General features: G+C 39.2%; 3 protein-coding genes across 5 annotated transcripts in view; 2 read left to right on the top strand and 1 right to left on the bottom strand.

Moving 5' to 3' along the window:
* The first annotated feature begins 481 nt into the window (after nucleotides 1–481).
* On the top strand, nucleotides 482–3,579 carry LOC131699026 (glutathione S-transferase theta-1-like). The gene is made up of 5 exons (XM_058994351.1): nucleotides 482–680; nucleotides 1,439–1,526; nucleotides 1,862–2,012; nucleotides 2,240–2,416; nucleotides 2,834–3,579. The coding sequence occupies exons 1-5, from the start codon at nucleotides 554–556 to the stop codon at nucleotides 2,972–2,974; spliced, it is 684 nt and encodes a 227-aa protein (XP_058850334.1). The 5' UTR covers nucleotides 482–553; the 3' UTR covers nucleotides 2,975–3,579.
* Nucleotides 3,556–11,017, bottom strand: LOC117428486 (serine/threonine-protein kinase Chk2-like). The gene is made up of 15 exons (XM_034047554.3): nucleotides 10,882–11,017; nucleotides 9,768–10,044; nucleotides 9,295–9,401; nucleotides 8,228–8,360; nucleotides 7,847–7,937; nucleotides 7,616–7,712; nucleotides 7,425–7,478; nucleotides 7,113–7,177; nucleotides 6,737–6,836; nucleotides 6,356–6,442; nucleotides 6,064–6,227; nucleotides 5,710–5,825; nucleotides 5,193–5,278; nucleotides 4,989–5,078; nucleotides 3,556–4,909 (listed from the first exon to the last, which is right to left on the bottom strand). The coding sequence occupies exons 2-15, from the start codon at nucleotides 10,027–10,029 to the stop codon at nucleotides 4,826–4,828; spliced, it is 1,536 nt and encodes a 511-aa protein (XP_033903445.3). The 5' UTR covers nucleotides 10,030–10,044; nucleotides 10,882–11,017; the 3' UTR covers nucleotides 3,556–4,825.
* Nucleotides 11,018–11,050: 33 nt separating this feature from the next.
* Nucleotides 11,051–20,846, top strand: part of LOC117426421 (iron-sulfur cluster co-chaperone protein HscB-like) — a 47,130-nt gene continuing 37,334 nt past the window's right edge. For 2 of the 3 annotated variants that reach the window (XM_058994349.1, XM_058994350.1), the window contains exons 1-5: nucleotides 11,051–11,804; nucleotides 12,597–12,693; nucleotides 13,249–13,338; nucleotides 13,487–13,631; nucleotides 13,977–14,024. In XM_058994349.1, the coding sequence (XP_058850332.1) occupies nucleotides 11,383–11,804; nucleotides 12,597–12,693; nucleotides 13,249–13,338; nucleotides 13,487–13,631; nucleotides 13,977–14,024 (802 nt within the window). In that variant the 5' untranslated portion in view covers nucleotides 11,051–11,382. Of the gene's footprint in view, nucleotides 11,805–12,596; nucleotides 12,694–13,248; nucleotides 13,339–13,486; nucleotides 13,632–13,976; nucleotides 14,025–14,821; nucleotides 15,733–20,846 lie in introns of those variants that run through there. The other variant, XM_034043956.3, reaches the window with a different exon arrangement.

Genomic DNA, 20,846 nt, shown 5'->3' with positions numbered 1-20,846 from the left:
GTAAAAAAAAGGCAGGATACAGTCACGGTTAAAATCTAAATAACCTTTCATTGTATCTGAATTTATTAGTAATATGTTTAGGACTTGTTTACTACAGCAGTTTCAAATCCCCAATCATTTCCCAGTGGTAAGAATGCAAGCCTGTTGATCTGATTCCTTGCACTGTTATTTAGATTTACTAAACAGAACTGTTAAGCCTGCCAACCAGGTCCAAACCCCCCATCGCAGCAAAAAGGTGGAGTTAAAATGTAGGAACAGCGGAACAATGCAATATTGCTACAACACCAACATACACACACACACAACTTAAAATGAATAGTGAAGCAGGTTTGGATACATCTGATAGTGGTGGCGGGCAAGCAAAGAAACAGGTAAATTCAATTTTAAATGTTATTATTAAACTTCAGGTTAAGGCACCTGTGCTCGAGAAAAGGGGGCGGGGTCACAGTGTCCTGTAATACCATCGTGATCTCTGGTTTTGATTACGCGCACTGCAAGAAAGCAGGTCGAGCTGACAGCGTTTCTCAACACAATAAAAACTCGGGTTTAAATCATGGCTGCACGTAGAGAGCCCGTGGAGGTGTATTTAGATTTGCTCTCACAGCCTTGCAGAGCAGTTCACATTTTTTTGAAACAGAACAAAATCCCTTACACCTTGAAACCCGTGGCGATACGAAAAGGTGAGAGTGCGCATTACAACCAGACAGCAAGTGTCTGTAAACTATTACACTGTATGTGTTTGCGATGTATTCTATATATATATATATATATATATATATATATATATATATATATATATATATATAATCTCAAAATGTAACGGCACGAATTGTAGTTTAATTGGCAAGCTTTTAAGTTTACATACCAGAAAAGTGGCAATGTATCTGCTAGGTTATAGGAACCGACCGATCTCCTGTTTAACTGTTTTTGTTGTTGTTGTTTTAACCGTGTATATTTAAACAGAAGTTGAAAAAGTGTGATAAGAAAACAGACTCGGAATGAAAGTTGAACTTTACCATGCACACACAGTAATACAGTCAGAACACGCCTACTTCCAATTCCGATTGGATTGTTTTCAAAAACGTTTAAATTGACAGAATATACATTTCGATGTGTTGTGTTAATCGTGCAGTTCACTGTTTTCCGCAGATACTGAGCTGTCATAGGCCAGTCTGCGTAACTTACTCGTTTTATTATACATCCATGCTGTTCGTCAAACGCAGCCAGTTACATATTAACCTTTGTCCCCAATGACGCGGTGTCGAAACATAACCAGCAGACCAGTTCATAATATTGCATTATGAGTAGTACTAGCTTCACCACCTTGACATTTGCTTTGCTTATGCAGATGCTCTAAACAAGCTGAATATCAGATGACTTTGAGTTGTTTAATACAAATGTTAAATCTGCCTCTTGTGTCACACTATGTCCTATTCAGGTGATCAGAGGAGTCCAGAGTTTACCAAACTTAATCCCATGCAAAAGGTTCCAGTAATAGTAGACAATGGGTTTGTTCTAACTGAGAGGTAAGTGCTGTAAATGCATGTTATTTTTCAACCGGGTTCAAATAAAATTAGTTTTACATTTTTGTTGAATGCAGCAGTTTGATCCAATCCTGGTTTTACTGTGAGTTTAATAAGACACACCTGAGCTTAATACTTATATTCTCTGGCTAATCGAGCTTGTAGTAAAACCTGGAATGAGTAGAACTGCTATGCAATAGGAGTCTTATTTCCAGCTCTGATGTGTATTGTATTTTCAAGAAAAAAAAAAGTTGTTACGATAAGAATTTTGATCATTGTAAAAAAATGTTTCTCGGAATAGGGACTGCACGAATTGTAATGTAAAATTGTGATTGCAGTGATGCCATATTAAAATATTTGGCCACCAAATACAAAGTTCAGCAGCACTGGTACCCCCGTGAGCCTGAGCGACGAGCCCGGGTGGACGAGTACACAGCCTGGCACCACACGAACACGCGCCCACACGCAGCCAAGGTTTTCATCCTGGAGGTGAGTACATGCAGCCTGATCACTGAACAAGAGCGGGCATGGGAAAACATTTTGAAAACCTCACTTACATCTGTAAGACCAGCTGCTTTTTCAGTGCACTCCCATGGGCTTGCATCACCAGCCTTTGCATAGCACAGCGGGCTAGAATGGGTAAGGAGACTGGTGCATATTAAGGCAGGATCGAAGCTTTTAAAATTTGCTTTTCATTTTGCAATGCTTTATTTCAGGTTGTGATTCCCCGAATGACAGGCCAGGCCACGGAAGCAGTGAAGGTGGAGAGAGCGGTAACAGAACTAAACGGGACTTTGGACAAGTTGGAGTCGATGTTTTTAAAATCACAGCCCTTTCTGTGCGGAGATGACATCAGCCTGGCTGACCTGCTGGCTATATGTGAACTCATGCAGGTACACACTCGGACTCACGCTGACAGTTAGTGTTATTGAACATGGTCCTAGTTTTGCATTCAAATCAGTTCATTGCTCCCAAACCATGTGCTTTGTTTCCATCTGCCACTTGGAAGCGATTTGATTTCGGTCCTGTGCGTTTCCATTCACAGCACAGCGGTATCAGCGTGGTTTGTTGGCATATGGACTGAAGGCTTTTCGGACAGGCTGCCACGTGATACATGACGAGACATAAAAGGCTATACCTTGGGGACCAGTTGTCTGATATGCTGTTCAAAGCAATCTGAATGTAGACACATGTATTATGCTGTTTTTGCCTTGCTCTGGATGTGTCAAATCTTAAGCATTTCACAACTTTGTTCTAATACGTTTTTGCAGGTGTATTAAATGTGTTTTTTTCCCCTTTCCTGTATCCAGCCTCTTGCTGGAGGCCGCGATGTGCTGCAGGATCGTCCGAAGCTTCTTGCCTGGAGGAGTCGAGTGCAGTCGGCTCTGCAGGACTCGTTTGATGAAGCTCATGTGGTCCTTTACCGTCTCAGAGACAAAGCCAAACTGTGAATGCCTTGAATCTACAGAGTAGAAGGGGTGTTCCTACAATACATGTGACTGGCAATATCCCTCCTACAAACCCCAGCACCTTAAAATAGTTTCAATACTAGTGTATAATATGGACAAAAACACAAGGTCTGTCGCAAGACATTGTTTTTTGCACAGGAGGAAAAGCAGCAAGTCTTTCTTGGCTTAAAACAAACACATGCAAGCTACAGATCCTGTGTGCTTGCAGAGGGGACAGCCTACTGACCTTAGAAACATTGCACATCTTTTAATATTGTTTTATATAAAGAATACACATTACCCAGCACCCGATTGCAAGCTGTTTTTAACAACCAGTATTGTAGGGATGCAAAGGTAGATAGCTGTAACACCCCCCCCCCCCCCCCCAAGCACTACAGAAATGTATATGGAATTGTATTGTATAATTGTTATAAAACATCTCACAAAACTGTTAATTATTCAGTAAAAGTATTTCAAATCGATTTTGTGCTTTTTTCATTTATAATGAAAGCATGTCTTTTTATATTTGTTTCAGACTATCCATCTGTTGTATGCTTGCCCAGGAAATGATTATACAGAACACATTTTTCACCACCAAATACTTTATTTTAAAACCTTATATACAGTTTATTATCATTACAACAATCATGATCCAGACAAACATATACAGAACATCCCAACTGCTTGGGCTACTGGGGCAAACCAGTTTACAGAACCATAATTTGACATTTACAGAATTATTTTAGAAATCCATCAAATGTTTATGAATATAATTAGTGAAGTAATCATGTTTCTGAACTACCAATCTTAAATCTAGGAGTACTCTCATTGCAGTTAAAACATGAAGGTTATAGCGAGACCAGTTTGGCTGGTGACAGACAGCACTTAAAACACATGTTCTGGGATTTTTGTTTGAAAAAAAAACATCTTTAAAAAATCTCAAAACAAAACACCACTTTGCTAGTGAGATTACTGAATTTGCAGACCCGTTGACTGAAAATAAAAATAAAGTCTCTAATTGACAGCCTTTCAGTGTAGTGTGGTTTCTTTTCTCAATCCAGTTTTAGATGATGCTGTAACCCTGTCCGGATAATTAGAAACACTGCACAGGTTGCAAGCTAAATGTCCAACAAAGTCTCCCTTCTTCACATAAGATTTGAATTGTATTCCCTCCTATTACAATCATTTATTAACATGGATTCGTCCTCAGCCTGTACCAACCACAGAACTGGATTGTTTTATAATCTGACAGTAGGTCTGAGAGACGAGGGTAGTTTAGCACAGTAAATTAAACACATCCCAGGTTAATACTTGATTAACACAACCCCTTTTAAAAGATTCCTCAGATTGCTTTGGGAGTTCTAAGCAAACGGCTAGCGGTGCTTGATATTCACATAAACGTTCTTCAGCTGCTGAAGGGCAGGGGTAAATGTAAAGCAAATCAAACAGTTTTGGTAATCTAGATAATCACAGTCAAGTCGCATCCTCTTTAATTCCTTAAGGGAAATTGGAAAGGGCAAAGAAAGCCTGATCTCCAGGATGGCCTACACAACATCACTGTGCAGTTTTGATACAGAGGCCCCTGCCAGCAGTCTGCCTACCACCAGCCCTCTATCAGACCGGCTGTCTTGCCCATTGTAACTGAAACTGACAAGAGATGCAGGTTTTATATAGATTTGCATTCACATGTATGGGACGCATGTGATAACACATTGCGTTATCGGTGACCCTTGAAGAATTCTGTGTGTGCAAAAGGTCAAAATCACGAGGTCAGCAGCGTGACCTGGAATGGCTCTTCGTGTTATGGAAAGGGGGGGGGGCTTATTTCCATCCCATGATAAACAGTTTTAAAACTCAAGACGATTCACTCAGCTTCTGCTTGGCTTGCTGCCCATCGTCATCGTCATCGTCCCTTGGCCTCTTTCTGCTCGTAGAAGCCTTTTAAAAAAAGGAAAAAAATACATTAGGCTGTGCAGATTCGGAACAATGAACAGGATAAAAATGCAACAGTCCTTACTCCAGGCTGCGGCTGCTCCACTGCAGTTGGTGGCGGCATTAACGTCTCTGGATACATGAGAGTCTCGGCAGTCTCTCTCATCAGCTCATCCTAAACATATCGAGAAGGAACGGGATTCAACGTCAATGGGAGATTACTGGCTGCAAGACCCTGCCTAACCCAAACACACACTACCAAGGAAGGGGCATTGTTCAGAACTCTTACCTGCAGCCATGGGTGCTGCAAGGCCTGTTCGATCGTAAGTCTTTCCTTCGGATTCACAACAAGCAGTTTCTTTATAACATCCTTGGCTTATAACAAGAAAAGGAAAGTGTCAGAGTCACTGTCTTAAACTTTATATTTTGAATTACATTTTATCTGTTAGCATACACGTAATGATCTGTACTACCCACTGTATGAATAAACTTTAATATTGATGCACTGGGCATCAGCGGCAGATAACTGCCTGTGTAATACAGAGGCAATGCAGAGCTGGAAATAATACTCCTAAGGTATAGCAGTTTAACCCATTCCAGGTTTTAATACAAGCTTGACTAGCCCGAGTGTACTGGTATCAAGCTCAGGTGTGTTATTACATTAAAAATAAAACCAGGAATGGATCAAACCGCTATGCAATGGGTCCAATTTCTATCCCTGCAGTGGTCCACATACAGCAAGATCACGGTTTCTATAACGCATATAATGGCTACTGAACGCTGACCACTATCTTTGCTAGCCTTACCCAGGTCAGAAACATCCATCCAGGCTGAAGGAAGGAATTTGTAGTAGCCCCTGGTGATCTGATCCCGAATCGGTATCTTAGTGTCCTGAGAGTGGAATGGAGGATAGCCGCCTAGGCTAAAACAGAAAACGCTGCTTAATGCCTCTCCAGCCCGAGTTTATTCTTAGAACGAGGTGAACTTCAAAAACATCTGAGGTGTCAACAGAAAACAAAATGCCTGCAAAGACGACACGCATTGTGCCAGAGCGAGTCTCCACTGAAAGCAAGGGCTTAAATAAGCTCTCCTCAATATATAGTACATTTGACTAAAGTAATGAGATATTTACTTTAACTACATACACCAACCGGACTTACCAAACAAAAAGCAGGACCCCCAGACTCCAGCAGTCCACCGCCCGGCTGTAACCCACTGTCGTAGCGTCTGTGAAGACCTCAGGTGCGAGGTATGTAGGTGTGCCACACAACGACCTCATCAGAGAGCTTTCTTCTAAAATCTTGGACTGATTAAAATCCGTGATCTAAGGATTTAAGAAAGAATTTTGAAATAAAGCCGTCATTTATGATTATTATTTTGTTTTGTTGTTCAGACAAATAGTTAACCCATAAAATAAATAAATAATATATATAGTCTGTGTACCACACTTACCTTTATAAGGCAGCATTCTTCACTGGATGCTAGCAGTATATTTTCTGGTTTAAGATCTCTATGGATTATATCATTTTCATGGAGATACTAGATATAAAAAATTTAAAAAAAAAAGTTATAATAAATCAAGCACTTCTGTGTAAATAAAGCAACTACAACCAAACTAGTTTTTTTTTTTTTGATAGTGTGTCGGCAGACTTGAAAAATGAACGCCAAACAAGAAAGCCACAGTCTGCAGTATGAAGTTGCCATCTGAACGTGGTTTACGAGTTATGAGCAGTTGAAAAAGCAGCGTTGGTGGCAGAATTACAAACACATACAGGCTCTCCGCACAGGGATGCCTACATGAAAAGTGAGTTACATTGTTCTATTTGTATCTACCTGGACCGCAAGAAGCATCTGGTAGAAAAACAGCTTGGCTGTAGATTCTTTCAATTTTTTTGACTGGCGGACTCTGTCAAACAGCTCACCACCTTCCATTCTGCAAGAACAGCCTCAAATTAGCTGGGGTTAAGTGAGACATGGCATTAGAGGTCTACACTTCTTTATTCAAGTGTGATCCATGTATTACGATTCACTCATGAAGACACACTGCCTGACTATCCCAGGGCTGAACCGATGTGGTACTGCTGCCATTGTCTACCTGTCATTAGGTTTTGTGCCATGTATGCCTATCCTCTTGCATTTACAGTACAATATATTCTTTCTACATGCAACTCACATTTCAGCCACAAAAAGACCAAAAAATGATACTTACAATTCTAAGACAATACAATACATTTCTTCAGACTGGAAAAAATCTTCAGTCTTTATTAAGCAGGGCTAGAAGCATAAAAAAGGAATTTATTTATTTTTTTGAGTATGAATGTCCTACACAATTAAATAAGTATTCAATTACACTTTGTTTAAATAAACCCCTATGTTGTCAAGACAAACATAAAAGCACATCTGAAAAAGGACGGACACATTGTACAGTGTTATCAATTATTCCTAATCTGAAATGTACACTTATTTTTCTTTTTTAAACATTATGCTTTGCATGCAGGTCCAAAACAGAATTTCAACTTACGTGATCTATTTTCTTTAAAATTTCTATTTCCCTTTCAGCATTTGAAGACAAGTTCTGAAAAAAAACCCCATTAAGAATGAACATGAATTAGAAAGCTAACATGCTCAGGTTTCTAAGGCACATGCACAGCAGGGCTAAACTGCAGAAACCTGTATTGAACACAGTGGACAGATTAACCAGGCCATACTCACCATGGTTGACAGGAAATCTTTTTTGCTGATAATTTTCACTGCGACTTTCTTGCAAGTCGACCTTTTGAATGCCAATTTCACCTCTCCACATACACCCCTAAAAAAAATAACAACGTTGCAGAGTTAAACAATACAGTTTCAAAGTGAAACCAGTGGCAACAGCATGTAAAAAGGTAGGAAGCTTTAGTTTGCGTTTAACACGTGAACTGCAGTATAAAACGCTCTACTTACGATCCGATTTTTCTGGATATCATGTATTTTTCTATGAATTCTTTAGGGAGGTTGGATTGTTCATCGACAGTGAGGTCAGAAAACACAAAAACTAGGGAGATGAATAAAGATGGGAAAAAACAATGCTTTAAAATCCACTTTCTTAACATTTCTACCTGTCCCACTTTTATTGTGGTTAGTAACTTTTCTTTACTATTATTTTTATTTTATTCAAAACATGCAACATTCAAGCCAAGACCCAAATGACCTTCAGAAATAGGAAAGAGGTGGCACTGATAACATTGCTAGTGCTAAAAAAAAAAGGCAGAACATACATTTTAAAAGCTTGGTTAGCACTCCTTTGACTCACTGGTGTTACAGTTTATAAGTAAGTAATCTCACCTTTGTCGTGAGGAAAACAGAGAGCCAGCTCTGCATTGTTGGCCAGTGGTAACCTTTTATCTCTCCCAATTAGCAGCCCATTCATAAAGGTCCCATTGCCGCTGTGGTCCTCAATGTAAGCAATCCCCTGCTCCTATAGGATGAGGTCAGTATCCAGGAAGTGGGTCAAGAATCTTTCTTTTAGAGAAGAGATTATAAACCTGCAATAGCTCAGCGGGTTGTAGGTAACAACACCATTTCATAAACCCGCTGCACTCTTCCGTTGCTATATAGTTTTCAAATGTACAGTTTTGAAAGTTTGTTATAGCTAGGATCTGTGTTTATACATAGGAGGCTGTGTGGTCCAGTGGTTAAAGAAACGGGCTTGTAACCAGGAGGTCCCCGGTTCAAATCCCACCTCAGCCACTGACTCATTGTGTGACCCTGAGCAAGTCACTTCACCTCCTTGTGCTCCGTCTTTCGGGTGAGACGTAATTGTAAGTGACTCTGCAGCTGATGCATAGTTCACACACCCTAGCCTTGGATAAAGGTGTCTGCTAAATAAACAAATAATAATAACCTGAGGCCCTCACCCAGAGATTTGGGCTTCTTTTTTCCTAGTATTTTGTGTACAATATCAAATACCCACAGAGAAAAAACAGCCTAATATTATATTGAGAAATGTATTTTGGGCACTCAAAAAGATCAGAAAACTCCACCTAATATAGTGGGAATAGTAAACTTTCTTTTGTCAGGCGCCAGGTCGGGAAAGCAATAAGGGTGTTGGTTGTGCTATAATAACCACACACCCTAGTCTCTGTAAGTCGCCTTGGATAAAGGCGTCTGCTAAATAAACAAATATTTATTTATACAATATGCTTCATAAATACAATATGCTGATCTTACGCACAACAAAAATCATGAAACGCCACAGTCAAGCTGTTGCAAAAGTTCAACAAATATTTAGAACACACTTGAAACATTCCAACGCATCATGTTCTGTCAACAGCAACACTTCACCTGCTGACGAATCATCTTAAAGGCATGTCTTGTCCTGCTCTGTATGTGGTACCAAGTCAATTACCTACCCTGAATATTCGAAAATGTCTTTTGCTGTAAGTTACTAATTTATCTGTATTTTGGAAGGTGTAATCACATGCTCGCCTTCCAAACCAGTAGTTTTCCTTTACGCAGTCTAAAATAGAAATAGAAGCAAAAAGAATTGTTAAACAAATTTGGAAAAAAAGACAAAAAAGTTTCCCCCGAGTTCCATTGCATAGCAGTTAAGATTTATTCCTGGTTTTACTTCGAGTTTAATACGACACACCTAAGCCTGTTACCTATACACTGTGGCTAATCATTAAAATTTGGAATGGGTGAAACCGCTATGCCATATCTTATTTCCATCCTCAACTGCCTTCTGACACATACATGGAGGTGTAACAGAACATGCTTAATGAATGCCACCAACATGACATTCTGTATCAATAACAACGGGCATGTAACAAAAAAGTAAGAACACAGCAAACAGATCTACTACTGTAGTACACAACGGTCTCACCAAGATTTGTGAACCCTTCTGCTAGTGCCCAGAGGCGACCCCAGGGCTGTGGCACAGGCTCCTCGGGTTCCTCTGGGATGGAGGCCAGCTCCTGGGTCGGCACGGTGTCCACGGAGCTGTGAGTCCCTGAGCTGCTGGACGACTGGCTTGAGGGTTGAGTACTACTGGAGGAGGAACTGGAGCTGCCCTGGGACTGCGGCTGGGACTGGGATTGTGACTGGGACTGCGACTGCGACTCACTGGTGCCAGGCTCTTTAGACATGGCTCTTGGAATTCTCTATGAATATATAACATACCACCATTACTATCGTTCTCCCATGCAGCAGAAAGGAACATCCACTAGAAACTGTCCTCAGGGTATCAGGGCATTCTAGGGCATCAACCCACACTGACCCTAACACAACCCTAACCCTAACCCTAACCTTTAGAATCACCTGATGCCCTGATGATAGTTTCTATCTAGTGGATATTGCTTTGTGCTGCTTCCCCCACACCCCCCTCCTCCTAACCCTACTGTATTTTGCACAAAGCAGTTTACTGAGGTGTGTCTTTTGGCAAACTTCCATGTGGACTTCCTTGCTGGAAGCTATAATAATTTGATATTCAATACAAATGCTCCCAAGCTGTGTTGCACTAAAAATTGACGCCCTTGTTAGTTTTATGGTACTCTCTACAGAAAGCAAGAGAGTGCGTGGACCAGTAATCACAGGCAAGTCACTGGACTCAAACCTACTACACTGAGCAAAGGCAGAATTGTGATTGGGGTTAAGGGTTATGGTTCTGGCCAGCTTTAGTGCAATTCAAAACACCAGTGTAAATTAAATATAGGCATGTTATTTTTATATATTAACTTCAGTATTTCATTAATTCAATCAATCCATCAATACACTTTCTTGTAGCTGTACGTAGAAGGCCCACTCAGAAAAACAGAAGATAACTAAAAAAAAGAATACAGCCGATACCGAAAAAGCCTCTTTCGCTTTACTATATAAGAGTTATGTACAGCATTTATCGATATCCATATATTAAAAATATAACACAAAAGCAATACGCTAATAAAAACTCTAATCGCAGTATTACTAATACAATTTTTTTTTTTTTTTTGGTCACTCACCGTAGCCTTACACACTGCAGGACAGTCCTAATTAGTGAAATGCTGTATTTATTAACCGCCTTATTAAAGAAGCATGCAAGCAAGCATGTACAGACAGGCACCTAACCTCGGTGTTTCCTCAATCACAGACACGGTGACGTTATACAAAATCAACCAACCACAAGCATCAACCAATCACAACTCTGTGCGGAGCATGGGAAATGTAGTTCACTAGACAACAGCTCGGCTTCCAAACATTTGAGCTAAACTACAATCAAGCGGCTGTAAAGCTTTCTATACTGTGGGACACACATTACGCTTTAAAGAAATTAAACAGTCAGCTACAGCGTGAGTTATGATATTTTTGTCGTCTGAATTTATTTTCTTATAAATTAACCCGGAACTGGTTTTGGTAGTATTTCCTCTTTTTCTTTTTAAGGAGAGTTATTCTACACAGAAGCATGTGTGTGTTTTCATCTGTCATTGAGGAAGCAAACAGCGTAGAATATTATTAGATAAGAGATGTTGGTTCTAAATAGATTACGGCCAGCTGCCTCTTCTCAAGCTCAGAGTATATGCTTGGTGAATACGAGGCATTCGCTTTCAAAATCGCTGAAATCGACAACAACAACGTGCTCCGATTTCGAACCAGCTTTCTTAAATGAAAATGACACTGACAGTCCGACAAGACACAGTCTCCCACTTCCACATTTTTGGAAATGTTTGGAAACACGGCAGCAAGCGACGGCAGCCAAGTTATTTTCAACAACCCCGTCATACTGTCAGTACGGGCTGGGTTTCAGGACTTTCTCCACCGTTTTAAAAACGCAGAACTGTTGGAATTGCGGGGAAAGTCTGCAACAAACTCACACTTACTTCTGCACGACGTGCAAAGTTCTGCAGCCGCCCGATGAGGACAGGAACTACTTTGACATAATGGACTGGTGAGGAAAGCGCGTTTTGTGTTTCAATTATAATATTAGGAAGATACTGTCAATTGAATTAATCACGCGAGTTTCTAACTAAGCAAACATCAGTCAGACCCTTTGCATGTATTTTAAATGTAATCTACCGTAGTATTTAATATGTATAGTGCTGTTGTAATTATGTTTTATTAAAAGGGTTTAAAATACAAAAAGTAAAAAAAAAAAAAAAAAGTAAAGTGATATAAAATAAGAAACGTCATGTAAAACAGATCATCTTTGCTTATTTATTATTTTTTTTTAAGAGCTTCTACTAGTGGACCCCATATTTTGAAAAAGCGGTTCAGTCTACCACACATACAGTATACTGTGAGCACCTGTTAAGCAGTAGGGCTGTGTGCGGTACTGGCATCTGCATTGGTGTCTAATTGTGTAGCAGTCTGATGCATTCCAGGTTTTGACACGTGAGCTGTAACAGTGACCTGTACAAATCTGTGCACCAAAACAAAAAACAAGAGTGGGCAGTGGTTTTAGTGTTGTGCATTTTGGTAGACCATGTTAAGTCTGACCCCGAGTGTCATTAGACACGTGTAAAAGCTGGAATGGCACACACAAAGGCATGCTAGACAAGCCTTTATTAAGAAGTTCCCATCTTGATAAAAATCCACCTTGTTCAGCTCTTGGTCGTATTTAAGTAATTTTAACATGAAAATATATATATATATATTTTTTTTAAGGTAAGGGTTTTCCAGGCCCCTTTATTCTAGCTACATGTACATATCAGTAATGTCACTTTTACAAACATTTCTCCAGTGAGAACTCATTTGCTGTGGACATTCAGAAGCTTCAGCGAACATACAGAAACCTGCAGCGTTCTCTTCACCCTGACAATTTCAGCCAGAAACAAACGGTAAGGACATCGTATTGTGTGGGATTTATTTTATTAAAACAAGCCGAAGTGTAACTACAGGCAATTCAGTTTACAAGAGCACAATGCTCTGTCCATATTCGGGAAGGATGGAAGTACCCCCATTGCATAGCAGTGTGAGTAAATCCTGTTTAGAGCTTAACTAGGCCCACCCCATAAAACCTTACATTTCACATGAAACATGTAGAACTGATTTTATTTACAACATGAGATGAAAAGATACAGGGCCATATTTTCAAAGCGTTTACTCCAGTCTTTAATTAACTCCTATATTTTTGTTTTTAACAGAGATCAATTCGTGTTAACGTTACCAAATGAGAAACAAACCACTTGAGGCTGCTTGGGTGACCTTGTATTATATTACCTAGTTGTTTGGTTTTAGCTTTGTCATATTAACTGGTGTTTTTCTCCATCCATAACAAGAGGAGTTGATTAAAGATGGGAGTAATTGAAAATAGAGCCCTCAGTATTTATTAATCATAAACTAAGCAATGCGTGGTTTTTCATTTTATTAACGGCTTCATTCTTTCTTTTCAGAAAGAGCAAGAGCTATCTGAAAAACAGTCAGCGTTGGTGAATGAGGCTTATAGGACCCTGCTTGGACCCCTGAGTCGAGGGCTTTATATGGTATGTGTTGATCTGTAAAAGTAACATACAATGCTGTAATATGAGCTAATACTAAGAGTATTTCACTTTCATTATTACTTCTTTGGTTAAATATTAACCCATTATATAACATGTATTTATTGAATGTCTCTCTGTCACATTGGTTAAGCTAAAGCTTCAAGGACTGCAGCTAGAAGAAGGCACACACTTTGTTATGGAGCCACAGTTTCTTTACGAAATCATGGAAATCAATGAGAGCCTGGCTGCAACACAAACAGAGGAGGAAGCCAGTGACATTGGACATTGTATTCAAGGTAACACACAAAACTGGATTTCCTGTGCTAGTAAGCAGTTGCCGGGTGTTAAAAGGTCAACCAACCAGTTTATCTTTATGCACAGATCGGTTGCCTACAGGAAGAACAAAACATCTTGCTCTCGGTGGCTCTGATCCTGTTTAGCTTTAGATGAAACACAGTTATTGATGATAAGTGATGGCAATATCACAACAATCGATAATTGTTTCAACCCAAACGTCTCCTCATTCTAAAAACCACTGTCTCTTTAAGTCCTGTGCTTTTGGTTCGATTTATTTATGTGATGCACAGCAAATGAGACTGTCTTGCTCAAGGAACTGTTATTTGTCTTGTTTTTTTTCACAGACAGATTGCAAGAGTTGATCAGAGACGTCAGTGAGTCGTTCAGCAAAGGTACTTTTTATATTTACAGTGTATCACAAACTGTAATCTGTTTAGGGGTCATCTATATAATTTAACTGAATCAAATCATGGTCATCAAATGAATCTGGGCATTGATTTTTTATTAGAATGAGAATATGTGGGACTTGAGAATAAGCACATCTCATTCCAGTGCTCCCTGGTTATAAAGTGGATCTTTGTACCATGGGCAAGGTTATAAGACGGTATGGTCATGGCTCATGTTGCCCCACAATGCCTTTACATTAGCACTTGCATTTTTGCAAAGGGGAACACGGTATCACCTTGCGTTGTCCTGTCAAGATTAAAAAGGTCTGTGAACAGTTGTCTCTGAAATGCTCTACACATTAAAATGAACTGCTTGGTTTGTGGTTCTGTCGTATGGATAAAGCCTGAGAGCAGATGGACGCTGCCTGCTGTATGATCCCATAGACGTGTATGCCAATACCTTACACTGTCACACAGTAAGGAAGTAGACAGACAGCTGCTGTTAACTTTGAATCTTACAGGGTGTGTTGGTAGTTTTCCTCCACAGTCTGTTCCCTGATCCTTGTGAAGAATTCTGGGAACATATTCTGTATATCCAACTCCTATTTTTTTTTTTTTTTTAAAGAAGCCTTGCTTGTCAATCTTACAGATGTAGCCACAGTACATTCAAAAGGTGGCACTGTGGGGCTGAATTGTAGCAGATACAAAGTACATACTGTATCGGACAGATAATCTATTACTGTTTTAAATGTTGTGACCTATAGGGATAATAGTGGATGACAAATGTATTGTCTATATTTCAGGAGACCTTAAAAAGGCAAAGATGCTTCTGGCTAAAATGAAATACTTTGTCAACATTGAGGACAAGGTGAAGGAAAAGCTCTCTTCATCCTGAGGGTCGATACAGCCTGGCTCAGCACTTACAAGATCTTTTTTTAATATGGATAATACTATTTAAATTAAAATTCTTTATAATACTGGAATACTTATACGATTTAAACTTAGAAATAATACAATTAAAGTGGCTTCAGTTCACTAAATATCTCTGTAGCTATTGCCTGTCGTGCAATTCTATTGACTATATAGGTCTCAAATGTGCAGTTTTGATAGAAAGATGATATAGCAAATACGTATTTTCATTTTAAAACATGGCATCTGATAGGCAAAAGAAAGTTCTCAGTTTGCTTGCCTTCCCTTCCAGGAAGTGTCTTACAGTTGCACTTCCTGGGTCGGTTCACCCCAGCATTGTCTTTGGTTATTAACAGGAAAAGTCGACCCAGAAGAGGTGGGCTCAATTTCACTCTGCAGATGAAATGACCGTGGAAGTGCAAGACAGCGAGGCCTGCAATGAGAGATTTCTTTAACCTAGTGTGTTTGCAGATATACTTTTAAAATACAAATACCTTATTGATTGCTAAGATACATAGATTGCTTTCAAAACTACACATTTGAGGTCTACTAAATAGTGAACGGATGTTAGCTTCAATCACTGTAATGCTAGAAGTACACAGCTTTACTGCAAATACTCTGTAACACAATGTGTGAAGAAGTTTTTCTCCAGTTTGCGACCAGTTTGACGTTTTTTTAATGTATTAATTTATTTTTTAAAGAACTATTTTTGTGGTCCAGATTTGGTACAAATCAAGTATTTCAATACCTGGATGTGTCATATGAAAAATGGTTTTATTAAATTACATTCTATTTAAGACCAGAAGTACGAAGACAATGGCCTGTGAATTCATCAGAACTGAAATCAGAGATTGTCATAGCTTCTTGAGAGGGAAACACTTAAAAGGATCTTTTTAAACCGCTAATTAGAACTACTGGCACACATAACAATTGTAAATCCTTTCAAAGTTTAGGGGTGAATATATTAGCGTTTGATATCATCAGAACTGTTTTATTATTCCTGCTGAAGGTCTTGCATACTAAATCAAATATGTTTCAAAGCAGGAATGCAGATTTCTAAACACAACCTGTCATTTTGAATTCCCGTCTTGCTGCTCCCCACCCCCTGCTCCCCTGGACAGCTCATGTATGCAGGTTCAGTTGTTTTCTCTCCTTCACATCTTATCTTTTCATTTCATGTCCTGCTACGAATTATATATTTTTTCCCCTGTAACCCAGGACCTCCTGTTGACTCTTTCGCCCTTGTGGCTCTTCTCACTGTCAAAGAAAAAGAACATTGAACTCGTATCTCATGTTTTGCTGTACATTTAATACATTAGAGCTTACATATATACAAGTACAGTCGATGTAATACGCAAGCAATTGTAGTCTAATAAAAATAAAAAAATACAACTTTCACTAAGACAAAAAAATGCAAACTCTAAAGTTCTGTTACTTTGTCATAATAATATTTTCTCTTTCTGTAAATGATAAATACAAGAATCCTTAGTAATAATGCATGTTTAGTACTGTAGATGAACAAGCCTCCAAATTGCCTAATTCCATCTTCTACATTTAAGAGTATGGCAAGCAGCCCAGAACTAACTTATGTTTAATAAATGTGAGGTTTGTTGTGTGGTTATGCAAATATTGTTTCAACTTAGATGAATGTTGTTTTGCTAAAAGGTTTAAGTGTATGCTTTATATTATCTGCATGTTCATAATATTTAATGTCTTACCTGTTCAATATCCAATTTTGAGTGCTTTGCGTGATTCTCTATGGCTGCTAAGCGTACTAACTATTCCAGCATCAATATGTATCAATGTGCATCCATTACACAATGCTGTGTCGAAGGCTTTCAGTTCACAGTGTACCTCTAGGCTTCTTCACAAGTGTGCTTCTTTCACAACTGAAATGTATACCTATGTCTGTCCTACTTCTGGGTGGCGGTTTGAATGAATGAATTACTTTAACTCCATACCACTTTGACCTTGACTGATCCATTTCAGCAGAAAAGGGGAGTTTTTTTTGTTCTTGTTCATCGTCTTATCCAATCAGATTCCAAGTAGAGTGGCCCTCTAAACCGGCCTTAAAACTCTAGAATCGCTTTAAAGGGCAGCTAAATTTTAAGCGGCTTAAGCGAGCCAGTCCAAAATATAACTTAAAAACAAACTACATGTCTTCGTACACAAAAAAACCATTAGTTTATAGTAGCGTTAATATCCTCTACAATGGTACCTTGGGTACCTAACTGCTGCTGCAGTCAATTATCTAGCTGGTGTTGACTGCAGTATTGGACATTAACGCTTAATTGTAGCAGCTTTTATACTTTTTTGTTTTAGACTGAATGCCCTTTTAGTAAAAATGTTTACGATAACTCAAGCTTGCCTTTAGTCTGTTAGTGGGCTGTTTTCAAAGGCTTGGCCAAAAAAAAAAAAATACTAATTGTCATGCAACGTCCATTGAACTTTTATAGGCAGTTTGGGGAAAGAGAGAGCGGGGAGCGACACAGAGCAGCCTCAGTCTTATTCATTATTCATCAGCTAATCACAAAACATCTTCCCTGCTGACTCTAAATGACTGTGAAAACATGATGGCTCAAATTACCGTTATCTATCACGACTCTGAAATGAAATACAAAAATAAACCAGGGCTGCCTGTAGATTACTCTTGGGTGGAATAGGGCTGGTAAATGAACTGCGAGGCATCGGTGTTCTGTAAGGCAATATGAACATGACACCTTTCAGGGGCAGAAGCTTTGCACCAGAATACCCAGGCATGGCTACACTGCTGACTGCACTGCCACCATTGTTTATAATCCAGTCAGTATTTCCGATGATTTGCTTGTTGTTTGTAACGAGTAGTGCAGTGATTCCCAACTCAGGCCCATGTTCCAGTCCAGGATTTTGTACCAGTCAAAGTCTGAATTAAATGAAGTGTCCCACAGCTGGTCCAGTTAACTCAGGGGTGTCCAATCCTGGTGCTGGAGGGCTGGTGTCCCTCCTGTTTTTTGTTCCAACCTGGCGGGACACCGGTCCTCCAAGACCAGGATTGGACACCCCTGAGTTAACTAATTTAGTAGCTGGTTGGAATAAATCTAGAGGTCCAGAGTTGGGAAGCATTGCAAGTGTGTTTATTAAATAATTGAGAATGTGTTCGTTCTCTTGGGAAAAATGGTTTTGCTGGGGAATTCTCCTGTGTTTTGCAAAAACCTGTAAGAAATTCTCAAACCAAAACTGCTCTTTCCCCAACCACAGAGATGTAGGGTTATTATAGAAAAATCATTTCAACACAGCATTTCTCTGTGTCAATTAATATACAGATAATAGAAACGTTGGAGCCTGACATAAGCCAGACAATAATTTATATTGCGTTTGTTAAGCATTGTCCATGCTTTGTAACTTGTTCGTTACCGTGCTTTCATTCTGTTTTCTGCTGCTTTGGCTTTACTACCTCAGTACACTTTTAAAAAGGGCTTGTGGGGGCTTATCTCATGCAGTGGAATGAGAAAGACGAAGATTCATTTGAAGATGATGTTTAATGTTTTTAAGAACCGGAAAACTAGAAGCCTAATTACTTACCAAGTATTAAAGCTTACAAAGCAGTGGGTTTTCAGATTGCATTATGGAATTGTATTAGTTTGCTGGCTTAATAAGATGATGTGTAACACAGACACTGATTGATGTTCTTTGGGAAGCTTTCCTTCAGGGGCTTTTCAATTATTTTTTTTGTCTTTTTATTAATGATACAAATTTCACCCAGCATAAATTACCACATCTAAGAACGTACAATCTTGCAAAGCGTTCGGAGAGACGGCCAGGACAGTGCATCAGTGTGGTTAGTTAAATCAAAATGAACCAGCCAGTTTTGAAGATAGAAAAACATGTCATTCAGAATTTCTCTTTCTCCCTAAAAAACGATTGGTTTCATAACCGTTGACCTTTATGAGAAGCAGCTCGCTAAAAAAGAGGATGTCATTACACTTTTATCTGTTTGTGTTTAATCTTAAGAACAGTATATTTAAATGTCCAGGTTTAGCATTTTGCTTATCTTTTTCTAAAGAGAGATTCAGAAGTCATGACCATTTCATGTATATGTGGGCGAGAACAAGTGAAAGCATTTCAATTTGCCATGCAGCAACAGAGGCATTCCAAGCTACTGAATCCTGGAGGCAAGGACCCAGCCTGAGAAACCTCCACCTGGATTCAATGACTGCCTGCCCTGTAATGGTGGCTGGAAGCTATGAGGCAAACCAGCCCCACCAGAACCTCACATGGGCGCTCCATGTGGGTGATTGGAAACTTGGCACGAGTCCTATTCAAGCCATGTCTATTTTCAACTAGAGCAAGTGTATCTACACCTAATATTTAACTGCAGTTGTGTTGGGCAGCTGCAGTTTAATTGCAGGGGTAGATACTATAATAACTACTGGGGTTTTCATAGAGCACCTGGGGGTCCTCTCATGAACCACGCATTGTGATACCCCTGCTGTAACATAATGATTATATTAATGTATTATGCATCTCTACAAGATCAACAAGAACTAGCCTTTTCCACAATCTCACAGTAGTTTCCATGCCAACAAAATCCTCGCTGCTTCTTAATTCACAATAAACACAGCCGCTGATTTTTAAATAACCACATTCGTGAAATTCCTGCTGGTAAAAAGTGTGGATTGTAAATGACCTGATACTCTTGTAAAGACACTAATAAAACCAAGGTCATGGAGATGGATGATTACAGTTGAGTTAAATAACCTTTACATCTGTCGATCATTTTTTCATAGTTAAACAACCTCTATCTGAACACTCAGCTCTTTGCATTACACACGCATTCCATAGAAACCCGACACATTGTATCTATTTGCATGTGCACAATGTAGGTGTCCAACCTGCCTGTTATGTCTGTAATGTAATTAAAAAAAAAAAAAACAGACAACTTGGTAGTGCTTTAGAGAGATACTGTTGTTTCACATTACAGCGTGGGGCTGTCAGGGCAAAGGACATGCTGTTATGAGATGTGATGAATATTAAAAGTTAACTACAAGGTAGGAAAAAAGGACCTTAAAATTAGCAAAATTTTGCAGGTGGGATGGCATTGAATTCAATACACATGAATAAAAAACCAAGAATCTTGCAAAAGACGCTATTGTACTCCAACTTGGACAGAATCAGCTTCCATAGTATTCTCATCTTACATACCTGCACGTTCGTCCAGTGGCAGATGTTGTGTGGGAGAGTCGTGTTCCGCGGAGCTCCTGTTCAGGCACGTTAACATGAATACAGCATACTGGTAATAATCATATCCTAATTAAATGTGCTGACATGTGACTTGAAGTCTTGTTTTGTTGGGTATTTGTGACAAAACCTAAGATTACATTTCAATAAATGAATTCAAAGTAATGGTGAGTTCACACTTGATTGTCAATCTTTGTAGCTGAAAACACAATTTGCAGTGTCTCTCAGAGATGGGAAATGTCACTTGGTTCAGGAAACGTGCTGGTAATCATTTTGTGACATGCTGATAATAATGCATGCTACTGCGAGGGTTTCTGAAGTGGAGCAGGAAGATTATTAAAAACGCACACACACACACACACTGCCTTGAGCGTTTTTGTCTGCATTTTAGTTGTAATTGCATTAGACAAGATTGCAACCAAATAAATCAGTGTTGTCAGCACTTCAGTAGGTCCCGATTGAGGAAACATTTTCTCATTGGCTTTCAAAGCCTTGTAGTTCACTAAGAAACATTACCTCTGAGTCTATCAGAAACCATGCTCTTTAACTTTAAAAAAAGCTACAAAAACCTTGAAGTCAGATATTCTGCATTATGTGCAACTCTAGGTTATTCACTGTTCTTAGTATTTGGCTACTTGTTTTTTCACCATGCTAACACATTAAGTAATTGAAGCACCTACTACTTCCCAAAAAAACAAGACA

Source organism: Acipenser ruthenus, chromosome 21 (assembly GCF_902713425.1).
Source record: "Acipenser ruthenus chromosome 21, fAciRut3.2 maternal haplotype, whole genome shotgun sequence".
NCBI lineage: Eukaryota > Metazoa > Chordata > Actinopteri > Acipenseriformes > Acipenseridae > Acipenser > Acipenser ruthenus.
Note: the sequence above shows the minus strand (reverse complement) of the source record. Positions and strands in the feature narration are given on the sequence as shown.

Bases quoted from the DNA above. Each gene is read 5' to 3' on its own strand.
- LOC131699026 (XM_058994351.1), top strand. From the start codon at position 554: ATGGCTGCACGTAGAGAGCCCGTGGAGGTGTATTTAGATTTGCTCTCA. The intron at 681-1,438 runs GTGAGAGTGCGC...TGTCCTATTCAG, and splicing joins ACCCGTGGCGATACGAAAAG to GTGATCAGAGGAGTCCAGAG. The intron at 2,417-2,833 runs GTACACACTCGG...TCCTGTATCCAG, and splicing joins CTATATGTGAACTCATGCAG to CCTCTTGCTGGAGGCCGCGA.
- LOC117428486 (XM_034047554.3), bottom strand. From the start codon at position 10,029: ATGTCTAAAGAGCCTGGCACCAGTGAGTCGCAGTCGCAGTCCCAGTCA. The intron at 6,443-6,736 runs GTAGATACAAAT...TTTTATATCTAG, and splicing joins AGATGCTTCTTGCGGTCCAG to TATCTCCATGAAAATGATAT. The intron at 5,279-5,709 runs GTAAGGCTAGCA...TCTTGTTATAAG, and splicing joins GATGGATGTTTCTGACCTGG to CCAAGGATGTTATAAAGAAA.